The sequence below is a fragment of the Oncorhynchus gorbuscha genome, unplaced genomic scaffold (assembly GCF_021184085.1).
Source record: "Oncorhynchus gorbuscha isolate QuinsamMale2020 ecotype Even-year unplaced genomic scaffold, OgorEven_v1.0 Un_scaffold_2242, whole genome shotgun sequence".
Lineage (NCBI taxonomy): Eukaryota > Metazoa > Chordata > Actinopteri > Salmoniformes > Salmonidae > Oncorhynchus > Oncorhynchus gorbuscha.
In genome coordinates, this window is record NW_025746806.1 from 1 (window position 1) to 20,000 (window position 20,000).

At 47.1% G+C, this 20,000-nt stretch overlaps 1 protein-coding gene across 1 annotated transcript in view; it reads right to left on the bottom strand.

Annotated features, from left to right (window-relative positions):
* Positions 1-1,548: 1,548 nt before the first annotated feature.
* LOC124025394 (short coiled-coil protein A-like) overlaps positions 1,549-20,000 on the bottom strand; it is a gene marked incomplete at its 3' end in the record, with an annotated part of 21,197 nt that continues 2,745 nt past the window's right edge. Inside the window, exons 2-3 of the mRNA XM_046338877.1 lie at positions 2,403-2,474; positions 1,549-1,642 (exon numbers count right to left, since the gene is read on the bottom strand). Coding sequence (XP_046194833.1) covers positions 1,549-1,642; positions 2,403-2,474 — 166 coding nt within the window. The remainder of the gene's footprint in view (positions 1,643-2,402; positions 2,475-20,000) is intronic.

The following is a 20,000-nucleotide window of genomic DNA, read 5'->3' on the forward strand; positions in this document are numbered from 1 at the left end:
AGAGAGAGATGTGTGTGTAGCAGAGAGAGATGTGTAACAGAGAGAGATGTAACAGTAATGTAACAGAGAGAGATGTGTAACAGAGAGAGAACAAGAGAGAGAGAGAGAGTAACAGAGAGATGTGTAACAGAGAGAGAGTGTGTAGCACAGAGAGAGAGATGTGTGTACAGAGAGAGAGTGTAAGAGAGAGTGTGTAACAGAGAGATGTGTAACAGAGAGAGAGATGTGTAACAGAGAGATGTGTGTAACAGAGAGAGATGTGTAGCAGAGAGATGTGTAACAGAGAGAGAGATGTGTAACAGAGAGAGAGATGTGTAACAGAGAGAGATGTGTAACAGAGAGAGATGTGTGTAACAGAGAGAGAGAGATGTGTAACAGAGAGAGAGATGTGTAACAGAGAGAGAGATGTGTGTAACAGAGAGAGTGTAACAGAGAGAGATGTGTGTAGCAGAGAGAGAGATGTGTAACAGAGAGAGAGATGTGTAACAGAGAGATGTGTGTAACAGAGAGATGTGTGTAACAGAGAGAGAGATGTGTAGCAGAGAGAGAGATGTGTGTAACAGAGAGAGATGTGTAACAAAGAGAGAGATGTGTGTAACAGAGAGAGAAGTGTAGCAGAGAGATGTGTAACAGAGAGAGAGATGTGTAACAGAGAGAGAGATGTGTGTAACAGAGAGAGAGATGTGTGTAACAGAGAGAGAGATGTGTAACAGAGAGAGATGTGTAACAGAGAGAGATGTGTAACAGAGAGAGATGTGTAGCAGAGAGAGAGATGTGTAACAGAGAGAGATGTGTAGCTGAGAGATGTGTAACAGAGAGAGAGATGTGTGTAGCTGAGAGATGTGTAACAGAGAGAGATGTGTAACAGAGAGAGATGTGTAACAGAGAGAGAGATGTGTAACAGAGAGAGAGATGTGTAACAGAGAGAGAGATGTGTAACAGAGAGAGATGTGTGTAACAGAGAGAGATGTGTAACAGAGAGATGTGTAACAGAGAGAGAGTGTGTAACAGAGAGATGTGTAACAGAGAGAGATGTGTGTAACAGAGAGAGAGATGTGTAACAGAGAGAGATGTGTGTAACAGAGATGTAACAGAGAGAGAGAGATGTGTAACAGAGAGAGATGTGTAACAGAGAGAGAGATGTGTAACAGAGAGAGATGAGAGAGAGAGATGTGTAACAGAGAGACAGGAGACAGACAGAGAGACACAGACAGAGAGACAGAGAGATGTGTAACAGAGAGATGATGTAATAGAGAGAGAGACTGAGACAGACTGAGAGATGTGTAACAGAGAGAGATGTGTGTACTGAGAGATGTGTAACAGAGAGACAGACAGACAGAGAGAGAGAGAGATGTACAGACAGAGAGATGTGTAACAGAGAGAGACAGACGAACAGAGAGAGATGTAACAGAGAGAGACAGAGAGAGATAACAGAGAGAGATGTGTGTAACAGAGAGAGAGATGTGTAACAGAGAGAGATGTGTGTAACAGAGAGAGAGATGTGTAACAGAGAGAGAGATGTGTGTAACAGAGAGAGAGTGGTGTAACAGAGAGATGTTACCTTCCAGTGTGTGTTGTAGCTCTAGCACCTGGTTGATGAGCCTCGTCTTCTCCTCCATCTCAACCTGGTTCTCCATGTCTCCTGACAAACACAACACACGCTATATTACTGAACACACACACGCTATATTACTTAACACACACACGCTATATTACTGAACACACACACGCTATATTACTGAACACACACACACTATATTACTGAACACACACACTATATTACTGAACACACACACACTATATTACTGAACACACACAGACTATATTACTGAACACACACAGACTATATTACTGAACACACACAGACTATATTACTGAACACACACAGACTATATTACGACAGACAGACTATATTACGACAGACAGACTATATTACGACAGACAGACTATATTACGACAGACAGACTATATTACGACAGACAGACTATATTACGACAGACAGACTATATTACGACAGACAGACTATATTACGACAGACAGACTATATTACGACAGACAGACTAGATTACAGACAGACAGACAGACAGACAGACAGACAGACTATATTACAGACAGACAGACAGACAGACAGACAGACAGACAGACAGACAGACAGACAGACAGACAGACAGACAGACAGACAGACAGACAGACAGACAGACAGACAGACAGACAGACAGACAGACAGACAGACAGACAGACAGACAGACAGACAGACAGACAGACAGACTATATTACGACAGACAGACAGACAGACAGACAGACAGACAGACAGACAGACAGACAGACAGACAGACAGACAGACAGACAGACAGACAGACAGACAGACAGACAGACAGACAGGATGTGTTGTTGTTCATTACCATCGATGTGACAGTTCATGGTGAAGTCCTCGTTGTCCTGTTTGGTGAGCAGGACTGCAGTTCCTCTGTCCCCTGTAGACACATCAAGGCGAAACATATAGTTAGATCATATGATTTATAGTATACATCTTTATTTAACTGGGTAATTCAGTTAGGAACAAATTATTATTTACAATGAAGGCCTACCCCCGGCCAAAACCTAAGCAGGACGACGCTGGGCCAATTGTGCGCCGCCCTACGGGACTCCCAATCATGGCCGGTGGTGATACAGCCTGGAATCGAACCAGGGTCTGTAGTGACACCTCTAGCACTGAGATGCAGTGACTTAGACCACTGAACCAGGGTCTGTAGTGACGCCTCTAGCACTGAGACACAGTGCCTCAGACCGCTGAACCAGGGTCTGTAGTGACGCCTCAGACCGCTGAGACCACAGTGACCTCAGACCGCTGAACCAGGGTCTGTAGTGACGCCTCAGACCGAGAACCACAGTGACGCCTCAGACCGCTGAACCAGGGTCTGTAGTGACGCCTCAGACCACTGAACCAGGGTCAGTGCCTCAGACCGCTGAACCAGGGTCTGTAGTGACGTCTCTAGCACTGAGATGCAGTGCCTTAGACCGCTGAACCAGGGTCTGTAGTGACGCCTCAGACCGCTGAACCAGGGTCTGTAGTGACGCCTCAGACCGCTGAACCAGGGTCTGTAGTGACGCCTCAGACCACTGAACCAGGGTCTGTAGTGACGCCTCAGACCACTGAACCAGGGTCTGTAGTGACGCCTCAGACCGCTGAACCAGGGTCTGTAGTGACGTCTCTAGCACTGAGATGCAGTGCCTTAGACCACTGTGATACAAAGGCCCAAAGCAACGTAACATGTGCAGGAGCACAGCCATCTCATTCAAAGAGACCTCATCTGTCCCGAAACCAAAAAGCCCTTGGTCTCCAACTAACGGTCCCCAGTTAACTCCTCCACCTGCCTAACAGACTAGTAACTCTAACAACGCGGATAAAGGTAGCTAGATAAGTGAACACCAGTACTACTACGTTAGCTGGCTACCATCATCTACATACCCAAACAAGTAGACAGAGGAAGACATGACAGGCCAAGATGACACGTGATGTTAGCTGTCTCTCTAGCTGTTACAGTAACTAAACACACCCAAGACCAGCCAGCTAGCTGTCTCTCTAGCTGTTACAGTAACTAAACACACCCAAGACCAGCCAGCTAGCTGTCTCTCTAGCTGTTACAGTAACTAAACAACACCCAAGACCAGCCAGCTAGCTGTCTCTCTAGCTGTTACAGTAACTAAACACACCCAAGACCAGCCAGCTAGCTGTCTCTCTAGCTGTTACAGTAACTAAACAACACCCAAGACCAGCCAGCTAGCTGTCTCTCTAGATGTTACAGTAACTAAACAACAACACACCCAAGACCAGCCAGCTAGCTGTCTCTCTAGCTGTTACAGTAACTAAACACACCCAAGACCAGCCAGCTAGCTGTCTCTCTAGCTGTTACAGTAACTAAACACACCCAAGACCAGCCAGCTAGCTGTCTCTCTAGCTGTTACAGTAACTAAACACACCCAAGACCAGCCAGCTAGCTGTCTCTCTAGCTGTTACAGTAACTAAACACACCCAAGAAGACCAGCCAGCTAGCTGTCTCTCTAGCTGTTACAGTAACTAAACAACACACCCAAGACCAGCCAGCTAGCTGTCTCTCTAGCTGTTACAGTAACTAAACACACCCAAGACCAGCCAGCTAGCTGTCTCTCTAGCTGTTACAGTAACTAAACACACCCAAGACCAGCCAGCTAGCTGTCTCTCTAGCTGTTACAGTAACTAAACAACACACCCAAGACCAGCCAGCTAGCTGTCTCTCTAGCTGTTACAGTAACTAAACAACACACCCAAGACCAGCCAGCTAGCTGTCTCTCTAGCTGTTACAGTAACTAAACACACCCAAGACCAGCCAGCTAGCTGTCTCTAGCTGTTACAGTAACTAAACACACCCAAGACCAGCCAGCTAGCTGTCTCTCTAGCTGTTACAGTAACTAAACAACACACCCAAGACCAGCCAGCTAGCTGTCTCTCTAGCTGTTACAGTAACTAAACACACCCAAGACCAGCCAGCTAGCTGTCTCTAGCTGTTACAGTAACTAAACACACCCAAGACCAGCCAGCTAGCTGTCTCTCTAGCTGTTACAGTAACTAAACACACCCAAGACCAGCCAGCTAGCTGTCTCTCTAGCTGTTACAGTAACTAAACACACCCAAGACCAGCCAGCTAGCTGTCTCTAGCTGTTACAGTAACTAAACACACCCAAGACCAGCCAGCTAGCTGTCTCTCTAGCTGTTACAGTAACTAAACAACACACCCAAGACCAGCCAGCTAGCTGTCTCTAGCTGTTACAGTAACTAAACACACCCAAGACCAGCCAGCTAGCTGTCTCTCTAGCTGTTACAGTAACTAAACAACACACCCAAGACCAGCCAGCTAGCTGTCTCTCTAGCTGTTACAGTAACTAAACACACCCAAGACCAGCCAGCTAGCTGTCTCTCTAGCTGTTACAGTAACTAAACACACCCAAGACCAGCCAGCTAGCTGTCTCTCTAGCTGTTACAGTAACTAAACAACACACCCAAGACCAGCCAGCTAGCTGTCTCTCTAGCTGTTACAGTAACTAAACACACCCAAGACCAGCCAGCTAGCTGTCTCTAGCTGTTACAGTAACTAAACACACCCAAGACCAGCCAGCTAGCTGTCTCTCTAGCTGTTACAGTAACTAAACAACACACCCAAGACCAGCCAGCTAGCTGTCTCTCTAGCTGTTACAGTAACTAAACAACAACACACCCAAGACCAGCCAGCTAGCTGTCTCTCTAGCTGTTACAGTAACTAAACACACCCAAGACCAGCCAGCTAGCTGTCTCTCTAGCTGTTACAGTAACTAAACACACCCAAGACCAGCCAGCTAGCTGTCTCTCTAGCTGTTACAGTAACTAAACAACACACCCAAGACCAGCCAGCTAGCTGTCTCTCTAGCTGTTACAGTAACTAAACACACCCAAGACCAGCCAGCTAGCTGTCTCTAGCTGTTACAGTAACTAAACACACCCAAGACCAGCCAGCTAGCTGTCTCTAGCTGTTACAGTAACTAAACAACACACCCAAGACCAGCCAGCTAGCTGTCTCTCTAGCTGTTACAGTAACTAAACAACACACCCAAGACCAGCCAGCTAGCTGTCTCTCTAGCTGTTACAGTAACTAAACACACCCAAGACCAGCCAGCTAGCTGTCTCTAGCTGTTACAGTAACTAAACACACCCAAGACCAGCCAGCTAGCTGTCTCTCTAGCTGTTACAGTAACTAAACAACACACCCAAGACCAGCCAGCTAGCTGTCTCTCTAGCTGTTACAGTAACTAAACACACCCAAGACCAGCCAGCTAGCTGTCTCTAGCTGTTACAGTAACTAAACACACCCAAGACCAGCCAGCTAGCTGTCTCTCTAGCTGTTACAGTAACTAAACAACACACCCAAGACCAGCCAGCTAGCTGTCTCTCTAGCTGTTACAGTAACTAAACAACACACCCAAGACCAGCCAGCTAGCTGTCTCTCTAGCTGTTACAGTAACTAAACACACCCAAGACCAGCCAGCTAGCTGTCTCTCTAGCTGTTACAGTAACTAAACACACACCCAAGACCAGCCAGCTAGCTGTCTCTCTAGCTGTTACAGTAACTAAACAACACACCCAAGACCAGCCAGCTAGCTGTCTCTCTAGCTGTTACAGTAACTAAACAACACACCCAAGACCAGCCAGCTAGCTGTCTCTAGCTGTTACAGTAACTAAACACACCCAAGACCAGCCAGCTAGCTGTCTCTCTAGCTGTTACAGTAACTAAACAACACACCCAAGACCAGCCAGCTAGCTGTCTCTCTAGCTGTTACAGTAACTAAACAACACACCCAAGACCAGCCAGCTAGCTGTCTCTCTAGCTGTTACAGTAACTAAACAACACACCCAAGACCAGCCAGCTAGCTGTCTCTAGCTGTTACAGTAACTAAACACACCCAAGACCAGCCAGCTAGCTGTCTCTCTAGCTGTTACAGTAACTAAACAACACACCCAAGACCAGCCAGCTAGCTGTCTCTCTAGCTGTTACAGTAACTAAACACACCCAAGACCAGCCAGCTAGCTGTCTCTAGCTGTTACAGTAACTAAACACACCCAAGACCAGCCAGCTAGCTGTCTCTCTAGCTGTTACAGTAACTAAACACACCCAAGACCAGCCAGCTAGCTGTCTCTCTAGCTGTTACAGTAACTAAACAACACACCCAAGACCAGCCAGCTAGCTGTCTCTAGCTGTTACAGTAACTAAACACACCCAAGACCAGCCAGCTAGCTGTCTCTCTAGCTGTTACAGTAACTAAAAACAACACACCCAAGACCAGCCAGCTAGCTGTCTCTCTAGCTGTTACAGTAACTAAACAACACACCCAAGACCAGCCAGCTAGCTGTCTCTAGCTGTTACAGTAACTAAACACACCCAAGACCAGCCAGCTAGCTGTCTCTCTAGCTGTTACAGTAACTAAACAACACACCCAAGACCAGCCAGCTAGCTGTCTCTCTAGCTGTTACAGTAACTAAACAACACACCCAAGACCAGCCAGCTAGCTGTCTCTCTAGCTGTTACAGTAACTAAACAACACACCCAAGACCAGCCAGCTAGCTGTCTCTCTAGCTGTTACAGTAACTAAACACACCCAAGACCAGCCAGCTAGCTGTCTCTCTAGCTGTTACAGTAACTAAACAACACACCCAAGACCAGCCAGCTAGCTGTCTCTCTAGCTGTTACAGTAACTAAACACACCCAAGACCAGCCAGCTAGCTGTCTCTCTAGCTGTTACAGTAACTAAACACACCCAAGACCAGCCAGCTAGCTGTCTCTCTAGCTGTTACAGTAACTAAACAACAACACACCCAAGACCAGCCAGCTAGCTGTCTCTCTAGCTGTTACAGTAACTAAACAACACACCCAAGACCAGCCAGCTAGCTGTCTCTAGCTGTTACAGTAACTAAACAACACACCCAAGACCAGCCAGCTAGCTGTCTCTCTAGCTGTTACAGTAACTAAACAACACACCCAAGACCAGCCAGCTAGCTGTCTCTCTAGCTGTTACAGTAACTAAACAACACACCCAAGACCAGCCAGCTAGCTGTCTCTCTAGCTGTTACAGTAACTAAACACACCCAAGACCAGCCAGCTAGCTGTCTCTAGCTGTTACAGTAACTAAACACACCCAAGACCAGCCAGCTAGCTGTCTCTCTAGCTGTTACAGTAACTAAACAACACACCCAAGACCAGCCAGCTAGCTGTCTCTCTAGCTGTTACAGTAACTAAACACACCCAAGACCAGCCAGCTAGCTGTCTCTAGCTGTTACAGTAACTAAACACACCCAAGACCAGCCAGCTAGCTGTCTCTCTAGCTGTTACAGTAACTAAACAACACACACCCAAGACCAGCCAGCTAGCTGTCTCTCTAGCTGTTACAGTAACTAAACACACCCAAGACCAGCCAGCTAGCTGTCTCTAGCTGTTACAGTAACTAAACACACCCAAGACCAGCCAGCTAGCTGTCTCTCTAGCTGTTACAGTAACTAAACAACACACCCAAGACCAGCCAGCTAGCTGTCTCTCTAGCTGTTACAGTAACTAAACACACCCAAGACCAGCCAGCTAGCTGTCTCTAGCTGTTACAGTAACTAAACACACCCAAGACCAGCCAGCTAGCTGTCTCTAGCTGTTACAGTAACTAAACAACACACCCAAGACCAGCCAGCTAGCTGTCTCTCTAGCTGTTACAGTAACTAAACAACACACCCAAGACCAGCCAGCTAGCTGTCTCTCTAGCTGTTACAGTAACTAAACACACCCAAGACCAGCCAGCTAGCTGTCTCTAGCTGTTACAGTAACTAAACACACCCAAGACCAGCCAGCTAGCTGTCTCTCTAGCTGTTACAGTAACTAAACAACACACCCAAGACCAGCCAGCTAGCTGTCTCTCTAGCTGTTACAGTAACTAAACACACCCAAGACCAGCCAGCTAGCTGTCTCTAGCTGTTACAGTAACTAAACAACAACACACCCAAGACCAGCCAGCTAGCTGTCTCTCTAGCTGTTACAGTAACTAAACACACCCAAGACCAGCCAGCTAGCTGTCTCTCTAGCTGTTACAGTAACTAAACAACACACCCAAGACCAGCCAGCTAGCTGTCTCTAGCTGTTACAGTAACTAAACACACCCAAGACCAGCCAGCTAGCTGTCTCTCTAGCTGTTACAGTAACTAAACAACACACCCAAGACCAGCCAGCTAGCTGTCTCTAGCTGTTACAGTAACTAAACACACCCAAGACCAGCCAGCTAGCTGTCTCTCTAGCTGTTACAGTAACTAAACAACACACCCAAGACCAGCCAGCTAGCTGTCTCTCTAGCTGTTACAGTAACTAAACACACCCAAGACCAGCCAGCTAGCTGTCTCTCTAGCTGTTACAGTAACTAAACACACCCAAGACCAGCCAGCTAGCTGTCTCTCTAGCTGTTACAGTAACTAAACAACACACCCAAGACCAGCCAGCTAGCTGTCTCTCTAGCTGTTACAGTAACTAAACACACCCAAGACCAGCCAGCTAGCTGTCTCTAGCTGTTACAGTAACTAAACACACCCAAGACCAGCCAGCTAGCTGTCTCTCTAGCTGTTACAGTAACTAAACAACACACCCAAGACCAGCCAGCTAGCTGTCTCTAGCTGTTACAGTAACTAAACACACCCAAGACCAGCCAGCTAGCTGTCTCTCTAGCTGTTACAGTAACTAAACAACACACCCAAGACCAGCCAGCTAGCTGTCTCTAGCTGTTACAGTAACTAAACACACCCAAGACCAGCCAGCTAGCTGTCTCTAGCTGTTACAGTAACTAAACAACACACCCAAGACCAGCCAGCTAGCTGTCTCTCTAGCTGTTACAGTAACTAAACACACCCAAGACCAGCCAGCTAGCTGTCTCTCTAGCTGTTACAGTAACTAAACACACCCAAGACCAGCCAGCTAGCTGTCTCTCTAGCTGTTACAGTAACTAAACAACACACCCAAGACCAGCCAGCTAGCTGTCTCTCTAGCTGTTACAGTAACTAAAAACACACCCAAGACCAGCCAGCTAGCTGTCTCTCTAGCTGTTACAGTAACTAAACACACCCAAGACCAGCCAGCTAGCTGTCTCTAGCTGTTACAGTAACTAAACACACACCCAAGACCAGCCAGCTAGCTGTCTCTCTAGCTGTTACAGTAACTAAACAACACACCCAAGACCAGCCAGCTAGCTGTCTCTAGCTGTTACAGTAACTAAACACACCCAAGACCAGCCAGCTAGCTGTCTCTAGCTGTTACAGTAACTAAAAACAAACACACTAGCTGTTAAGACCAGCCAGCCAGCTGTCTCTCTAGCTGTTACAGTAACTAAACACACCCAAGACCAGCCAGCTAGCTGTCTCTCTAGCTGTTACAGTAACTAAACACACCCAAGACCAGCCAGCTAGCTGTCTCTCTAGCTGTTACAGTAACTAAAACAACACACCCAAGACCAGCCAGCTAGCTGTCTCTCTAGCTGTTACAGTAACTAAACAACACACCCAAGACCAGCCAGCTAGCTGTCTCTCTAGCTGTTACAGTAACTAAACAACAACACACCCAAGACCAGCCAGCTAGCTGTCTCTCTAGCTGTTACAGTAACTAAACACACCCAAGACCAGCCAGCTAGCTGTCTCTCTAGCTGTTACAGTAACTAAACACACCCAAGACCAGCCAGCTAGCTGTCTCTCTAGCTGTTACAGTAACTAAACACACCCAAGACCAGCCAGCTAGCTGTCTCTCTAGCTGTTACAGTAACTAAACAACAACACACCCAAGACCAGCCAGCTAGCTGTCTCTCTAGCTGTTACAGTAACTAAACACACCCAAGACCAGCCAGCTAGCTGTCTCTCTAGCTGTTACAGTAACTAAACAACAACACACCCAAGACCAGCCAGCTAGCTGTCTCTCTAGCTGTTACAGTAACTAAACAACAACACACCCAAGACCAGCCAGCTAGCTGTCTCTCTAGCTGTTACAGTAACTAAACACACCCAAGACCAGCCAGCTAGCTGTCTCTCTAGCTGTTACAGTAACTAAACACACCCAAGACCAGCCAGCTAGCTGTCTCTCTAGCTGTTACAGTAACTAAACAACACACCCAAGACCAGCCAGCTAGCTGTCTCTCTAGCTGTTACAGTAACTAAACACACCCAAGACCAGCCAGCTAGCTGTCTCTCTAGCTGTTACAGTAACTAAACACACCCAAGACCAGCCAGCTAGCTGTCTCTCTAGCTGTTACAGTAACTAAACACACCCAAGACCAGCCAGCTAGCTGTCTCTCTAGCTGTTACAGTAACTAAACACACCCAAGACCAGCCAGCTAGCTGTCTCTCTAGCTGTTACAGTAACTAAACACACCCAAGACCAGCCAGCTAGCTGTCTCTCTAGCTGTTACAGTAACTAAACAACAACACACCCAAGACCAGCCAGCTAGCTGTCTCTCTAGCTGTTACAGTAACTAAACAACACACCCAAGACCAGCCAGCTAGCTGTCTCTCTAGCTGTTACAGTAACTAAACAACACACCCAAGACCAGCCAGCTAGCTGTCTCTCTAGCTGTTACAGTAACTAAAAACACACCCCAAGACCAGCCAGCTAGCTGTCTCTCTAGCTGTTACAGTAACTAAACAACACACCCAAGACCAGCCAGCTAGCTGTCTCTCTAGCTGTTACAGTAACTAAACAACACACCCAAGACCAGCCAGCTAGCTGTCTCTCTAGCTGTTACAGTAACTAAACAACACACCCAAGACCAGCCAGCTAGCTGTCTCTCTAGCTGTTACAGTAACTAAACAACACACCCAAGACCAGCCAGCTAGCTGTCTCTCTAGCTGTTACAGTAACTAAACACACCCAAGACCAGCCAGCTAGCTGTCTCTAGCTGTTACAGTAACTAAAAACAAGAACACAGCTGTCTCTAAGACCAGCCAGCCAGCTGTCTCTCTAGCTGTTACAGTAACTAAACAACACACCCAAGACCAGCCAGCTAGCTGTCTCTCTAGCTGTTACAGTAACTAAACAACACACCCAAGACCAGCCAGCTAGCTGTCTCTCTAGCTGTTACAGTAACTAAACACACCCAAGACCAGCCAGCTAGCTGTCTCTCTGGCTGTTACAGTAACTAAACACACCCAAGACCAGCCAGCTAGCTGTCTCTAGCTGTTACAGTAACTAAACCACAACACACCCAAGACCAGCCAGCTAGCTGTCTCTCTAGCTGTTACAGTAACTAAACAACACACCCAAGACCAGCCAGCTAGCTGTCTCTAGCTGTTACAGTAACTAAACAACACACCCAAGACCAGCCAGCTAGCTGTCTCTCTAGCTGTTACAGTAACTAAACAACAACACACCCAAGACCAGCCAGCTAGCTGTCTCTCTAGCTGTTACAGTAACTAAACACACCCAAGACCAGCCAGCTAGCTGTCTCTCTAGCTGTTACAGTAACTAAACACACCCAAGACCAGCCAGCTAGCTGTCTCTCTAGCTGTTACAGTAACTAAACAACAACACACCCAAGACCAGCCAGCTAGCTGTCTCTCTAGCTGTTACAGTAACTAAACACACCCAAGACCAGCCAGCTAGCTGTCTCTCTAGCTGTTACAGTAACTAAACAACACACCCAAGACCAGCCAGCTAGCTGTCTCTCTAGCTGTTACAGTAACTAAACACACCCAAGACCAGCCAGCTAGCTGTCTCTCTAGCTGTTACAGTAACTAAACAACAACACACCCAAGACCAGCCAGCTAGCTGTCTCTCTAGCTGTTACAGTAACTAAACACACCCAAGACCAGCCAGCTAGCTGTCTCTCTAGCTGTTACAGTAACTAAACAACAACACACCCAAGACCAGCCAGCTAGCTGTCTCTCTAGCTGTTACAGTAACTAAACACACCCAAGACCAGCCAGCTAGCTGTCTCTCTAGCTGTTACAGTAACTAAACAACAACACACCCAAGACCAGCCAGCTAGCTGTCTCTCTAGCTGTTACAGTAAATAAACAACAACACACCCAAGACCAGCCAGCTAGCTGTCTCTCTAGCTGTTACAGTAACTAAACACACCCAAGACCAGCCAGGTAGCTGTCTCTCTAGCTGTTACAGTAACTAAACACACCCAAGACCAGCCAGCTAGCTGTCTCTCTAGCTGTTACAGTAACTAAACAACACACCCAAGACCAGCCAGCTAGCTGTCTCTCTAGCTGTTACAGTAACTAAACACACCCAAGACCAGCCAGCTAGCTGTCTCTCTAGCTGTTACAGTAACTAAACACACCCAAGACCAGCCAGCTAGCTGTCTCTCTAGCTGTTACAGTAACTAAACAACACACCCAAGACCAGCCAGCTAGCTGTCTCTCTAGCTGTTACAGTAACTAAACACACCCAAGACCAGCCAGCTAGCTGTCTCTCTAGCTGTTACAGTAACTAAACACACCCAAGACCAGCCAGCTAGCTGTCTCTCTAGCTGTTACAGTAACTAAACACACCCAAGACCAGCCAGCTAGCTGTCTCTCTAGCTGTTACAGTAACTAAAAACACACCCAAGACCAGCCAGCTAGCTGTCTCTCTAGCTGTTACAGTAACTAAACACACCCAAGACCAGCCAGCTAGCTGTCTCTCTAGCTGTTACAGTAACTAAACACACCCAAGACCAGCCAGCTAGCTGTCTCTCTAGCTGTTACAGTAACTAAACAACACACCCAAGACCAGCCAGCTAGCTGTCTCTCTAGCTGTTACAGTAACTAAACACACCCAAGACCAGCCAGCTAGCTGTCTCTCTAGCTGTTACAGTAACTAAACACACCCAAGACCAGCCAGCTAGCTGTCTCTCTAGCTGTTACAGTAACTAAACAACACACCCAAGACCAGCCAGCTAGCTGTCTCTCTAGCTGTTACAGTAACTAAACACACCCAAGACCAGCCAGCTAGCTGTCTCTAGCTGTTACAGTAACTAAACACACCCAAGACCAGCCAGCTAGCTGTCTCTCTAGCTGTTACAGTAACTAAACAACACACCCAAGACCAGCCAGCTAGCTGTCTCTCTAGCTGTTACAGTAACTAAACACACCCAAGACCAGCCAGCTAGCTGTCTCTAGCTGTTACAGTTACAGTAACTAAACACACCCAAGACCAGCCAGCTAGCTGTCTCTCTAGCTGTTACAGTAACTAAACAACACCCAAGACCAGCCAGCTAGCTGTCTCTCTAGCTGTTACAGTAACTAAACAACACACCCAAGACCAGCCAGCTAGCTGTCTCTCTAGCTGTTACAGTAACTAAACACACCCAAGACCAGCCAGCTAGCTGTCTCTCTAGCTGTTACAGTAACTAAACACACCCAAGACCAGCCAGCTAGCTGTCTCTCTAGCTGTTACAGTAACTAAACAACACACCCAAGACCAGCCAGCTAGCTGTCTCTCTAGCTGTTACAGTAACTAAACACACCCAAGACCAGCCAGCTAGCTGTCTCTCTAGCTGTTACAGTAACTAAACACACCCAAGACCAGCCAGCTAGCTGTCTCTCTAGCTGTTACAGTAACTAAACACACCCAAGACCAGCCAGCTAGCTGTCTCTCTAGCTGTTACAGTAACTAAAAACACACCCAAGACCAGCCAGCTAGCTGTCTCTCTAGCTGTTACAGTAACTAAACACACCCAAGACCAGCCAGCTAGCTGTCTCTCTAGCTGTTACAGTAACTAAACAACACACCCAAGACCAGCCAGCTAGCTGTCTCTCTAGCTGTTACAGTAACTAAACACACCCAAGACCAGCCAGCTAGCTGTCTCTCTAGCTGTTACAGTAACTAAACAACACACCCAAGACCAGCCAGCTAGCTGTCTCTCTAGCTGTTACAGTAACTAAACACACCCAAGACCAGCCAGCTAGCTGTCTCTCTAGCTGTTACAGTAACTAAACACACCCAAGACCAGCCAGCTAGCTGTCTCTCTAGCTGTTACAGTAACTAAACACACCCAAGACCAGCCAGCTAGCTGTCTCTCTAGCTGTTACAGTAACTAAAAACACACCCAAGACCAGCCAGCTAGCTGTCTCTCTAGCTGTTACAGTAACTAAACACACCCAAGACCAGCCAGCTAGCTGTCTCTCTAGCTGTTACAGTAACTAAACAACACACCCAAGACCAGCCAGCTAGCTGTCTCTCTAGCTGTTACAGTAACTAAACACACCCAAGACCAGCCAGCTAGCTGTCTCTCTAGCTGTTACAGTAACTAAACACACCCAAGACCAGCCAGCTAGCTGTCTCTCTAGCTGTTACAGTAACTAAACAACACACCCAAGACCAGCCAGCTAGCTGTCTCTCTAGCTGTTACAGTAACTAAACACACCCAAGACCAGCCAGCTAGCTGTCTCTCTAGCTGTTACAGTAACTAAAAACACACCCAAGACCAGCCAGCTAGCTGTCTCTAGCTGTTACAGTAACTAAACACACCCAAGACCAGCCAGCTAGCTGTCTCTCTAGCTGTTACAGTAACTAAACAACACACCCAAGACCAGCCAGCTAGCTGTCTCTAGCTGTTACAGTAACTAAACACACCCAAGACCAGCCAGCTAGCTGTCTCTCTAGCTGTTACAGTAACTAAACACACCCAAGACCAGCCAGCTAGCTGTCTCTCTAGCTGTTACAGTAACTAAACAACACACCCAAGACCAGCCAGCTAGCTGTCTCTCTAGCTGTTACAGTAACTAAACACACCCAAGACCAGCCAGCTAGCTGTCTCTCTAGCTGTTACAGTAACTAAACACACCCAAGACCAGCCAGCTAGCTGTCTCTCTAGCTGTTACAGTAACTAAACAACACACCCAAGACCAGCCAGCTAGCTGTCTCTCTAGCTGTTACAGTAACTAAACACACACCCAAGACCAGCCAGCTAGCTGTCTCTCTAGCTGTTACAGTAACTAAACACACCCAAGACCAGCCAGCTAGCTGTCTCTCTAGCTGTTACAGTAACTAAACACACCCAAGACCAGCCAGCTAGCTGTCTCTCTAGCTGTTACAGTAACTAAACAACACACCCAAGACCAGCCAGCTAGCTGTCTCTCTAGCTGTTACAGTAACTAAACACACCCAAGACCAGCCAGCTAGCTGTCTCTCTAGCTGTTACAGTAACTAAACACACCCAAGACCAGCCAGCTAGCTGTCTCTCTAGCTGTTACAGTAACTAAAACAACACACCCAAGACCAGCCAGCTAGCTGTCTCTCTAGCTGTTACAGTAACTAAAAACACACCCAAGACCAGCCAGCTAGCTGTCTCTCTAGCTGTTACAGTAACTAAACACACCCAAGACCAGCCAGCTAGCTGTCTCTCTAGCTGTTACAGTAACTAAACACACCCAAGACCAGCCAGCTAGCTGTCTCTCAGCTGTTACAGTAACTAAACCACAACACACCCAAGACCAGCCAGCTAGCTGTCTCTCTAGCTGTTACAGTAACTAAACACACCCAAGACCAGCCAGCTAGCTGTCTCTCTAGCTGTTACAGTAACTAAAAACACACCCAAGACCAGCCAGCTAGCTGTCTCTCTAGCTGTTACAGTAACTAAAAACACACCCAAGACCAGCCAGCTAGCTGTCTCTCTAGCTGTTACAGTAACTAAACACACCCAAGACCAGCCAGCTAGCTGTCTCTCTAGCTGTTACAGTAACTAAACACACCCAAGACCAGCCAGCTAGCTGTCTCTCTAGCTGTTACAGTAACTAAACAACACCCAAGACCAGCCAGCTAGCTGTCTCTCTAGCTGTTACAGTAACTAAACACACCCAAGACCAGCCAGCTAGCTGTCTCTCTAGCTGTTACAGTAACTAAACACACCCAAGACCAGCCAGCTAGCTGTCTCTCTAGCTGTTACAGTAACTAAACACACCCAAGACCAGCCAGCTAGCTGTCTCTCTAGCTGTTACAGTAACTAAACACACCCAAGACCAGCCAGCTAGCTGTCTCTCTAGCTGTTACAGTAACTAAACACACCCAAGACCAGCCAGCTAGCTGTCTCTCTAGCTGTTACAGTAACTAAACAACAACACACCCAAGACCAGCCAGCTAGCTGTCTCTCTAGCTGTTACAGTAACTAAACAACACACCCAAGACCAGCCAGCTAGCTGTCTCTCTAGCTGTTACAGTAACTAAACAACACACCCAAGACCAGCCAGCTAGCTGTCTCTAGCTGTTACAGTAACTAAACAACACACCCAAGACCAGCCAGCTAGCTGTCTCTCTAGCTGTTACAGTAACTAAACAACACACCCAAGACCAGCCAGCTAGCTGTCTCTCTAGCTGTTACAGTAACTAAACAACACACCCAAGACCAGCCAGCTAGCTGTCTCTCTAGCTGTTACAGTAACTAAACAACACACCCAAGACCAGCCAGCTAGCTGTCTCTCTAGCTGTTACAGTAACTAAACAACACACCCAAGACCAGCCAGCTAGCTGTCTCTCTAGCTGTTACAGTAACTAAACACACCCAAGACCAGCCAGCTAGCTGTCTCTAGCTGTTACAGTAACTAAACAACACACCCAAGACCAGCCAGCTAGCTGTCTCTCTAGCTGTTACAGTAACTAAACAACACACCCAAGACCAGCCAGCTAGCTGTCTCTCTAGCTGTTACAGTAACTAAACAACACACCCAAGACCAGCCAGCTAGCTGTCTCTCTAGCTGTTACAGTAACTAAACAACACACCCAAGACCAGCCAGCTAGCTGTCTCTCTAGCTGTTACAGTAACTAAACACACCCAAGACCAGCCAGCTAGCTGTCTCTCTAGCTGTTACAGTAACTAAACAACACACCCAAGACCAGCCAGCTAGCTGTCTCTCTAGCTGTTACAGTAACTAAACAACACACCCAAGACCAGCCAGCTAGCTGTCTCTAGCTGTTACAGTAACTAAACAACACACCCAAGACCAGCCAGCTAGCTGTCTCTCTAGCTGTTACAGTAACTAAACAACACACCCAAGACCAGCCAGCTAGCTGTCTCTCTAGCTGTTACAGTAACTAAACAACACACCCAAGACCAGCCAGCTAGCTGTTACAGTAACTCTCTAGCTGTCTCTCTTACAGTAACTAAACAACACACCCAAGACCAGCCAGCTAGCTGTCTCTCTAGCTGTTACAGTAACTAAAAACACACCCAAGACCAGCCAGCTAGCTGTCTCTCTAGCTGTTACAGTAACTAAACAACACACCCAAGACCAGCCAGCTAGCTGTCTCTCTAGCTGTTACAGTAACTAAACAACACACCCAAGACCAGCCAGCTAGCTGTCTCTCTAGCTGTTACAGTAACTAAACAACACACCCAAGACCAGCCAGCTAGCTGTCTCTCTAGCTGTTACAGTAACTAAACACACCCAAGACCAGCCAGCTAGCTGTCTCTCTAGCTGTTACAGTAACTAAACAAAACACACCCAAGACCAGCCAGCTAGCTGTCTCTCTAGCTGTTACAGTAACTAAAAACAACACACCCAAGACCAGCCAGCTAGCTGTCTCTCTAGCTGTTACAGTAACTAAACACACCCAAGACCAGCCAGCTAGCTGTCTCTCTAGCTGTTACAGTAACTAAACACACCCAAGACCAGCCAGCTAGCTGTCTCTCTAGCTGTTACAGTAACTAAACAACACACCCAAGACCAGCCAGCTAGCTGTCTCTCTAGCTGTTACAGTAACTAAACACACCCAAGACCAGCCAGCTAGCTGTCTCTCTAGCTGTTACAGTAACTAAACACACCCAAGACCAGCCAGCTAGCTGTCTCTCTAGCTGTTACAGTAACTAAACACACCCAAGACCAGCCAGCTAGCTGTCTCTCTAGCTGTTACAGTAACTAAACACACCCAAGACCAGCCAGCTAGCTGTCTCTCTAGCTGTTACAGTAACTAAACACACCCAAGACCAGCCAGCTAGCTGTCTCTCTAGCTGTTACAGTAACTAAACACACCCAAGACCAGCCAGCTAGCTGTCTCTCTAGCTGTTACAGTAACTAAACAACACACCCAAGACCAGCCAGCTAGCTGTCTCTCTAGCTGTTACAGTAACTAAACACACCCAAGACCAGCCAGCTAGCTGTCTCTCTAGCTGTTACAGTAACTAAACACACCCAAGACCAGCCAGCTAGCTGTCTCTCTAGCTGTTACAGTAACTAAACAACACACCCAAGACCAGCCAGCTAGCTGTCTCTCTAGCTGTTACAGTAACTAAACACACCCAAGACCAGCCAGCTAGCTGTCTCTCTAGCTGTTACAGTAACTAAACACACCCAAGACCAGCCAGCTAGCTGTCTCTCTAGCTGTTACAGTAACTAAACACACCCAAGACCAGCCAGCTAGCTGTCTGTCTCTAGCTGTTACAGTAACTAAACACACCCAAGACCAGCCAGCTAGCTGTCTCTCTAGCTGTTACAGTAACTAAACACACCCAAGACCAGCCAGCTAGCTGTCTCTCTAGCTGTTACAGTAACTAAACACACCCAAGACCAGCCAGCTAGCTGTCTCTCTAGCTGTTACAGTAACTAAACACACCCAAGACCAGCCAGCTAGCTGTCTCTCTAGCTGTTACAGTAACTAAACACACCCAAGACCAGCCAGCTAGCTGTCTCTCTAGCTGTTACAGTAACTAAACACACCCAAGACCAGCCAGCTGGTAAGTTAGCATAGCTAATGTTAGCCATCTAGCTGGTTCATACGACACCTTTTACAGAGAAGGAAGAAACCGACTCCTGTATCTAACTACCGGCTGTCACATTAATAACCGCGATATTATGATGTTAGTTTGTGTATCTAACTAACTCGTAGTTACAGTAGCAAGTCAGACAGCTAAAATCTCAGAAAATCTGTCAAATCCGTAGAATTGACGTGCGATTCTCGTTACATTTCTTGAAATGTCAGTCACTTACCCTTCGATATAAAAAAAAACAATATTGTTTCAAAACGTTAGCCGGGGTTTTGTGTGGATAACGTTGTTGTTATGTGCTCGACGACACTGCGGATTTCCATGTATGACAGTCGGCGATGGGACGTCCTCACATTATCTGGGTGTAGGAACCGACGCGGCCGACAGGGGGAGCAGCGCAACGCAAACAGACACAACCGGAAGCAGAATAAAACACCACATTTATTGGGCCCCGAAACTATACGCTTGTATGACCTCATTCCCTCCTCTTGTCTACTTGCTCCTTCCACTAGACGTAGACTAGTAGTCTGATGAAGGGAAAACGTGAAGGACATTTGATATCCGATAGGTGTGGCAGAACTGTGTGCCGTACATTGATTGTGCAGGTTGTTATCTGTTTGTGCCCGATAGTACAGCCTCAGACACCGTAAACACACACACACACACACACTGCAGCTCTCTGACAGTCTCTCGGTCACTCCCTGAGTAGTGAACTAGACAGGCTAGCGGAGCAACAGCGG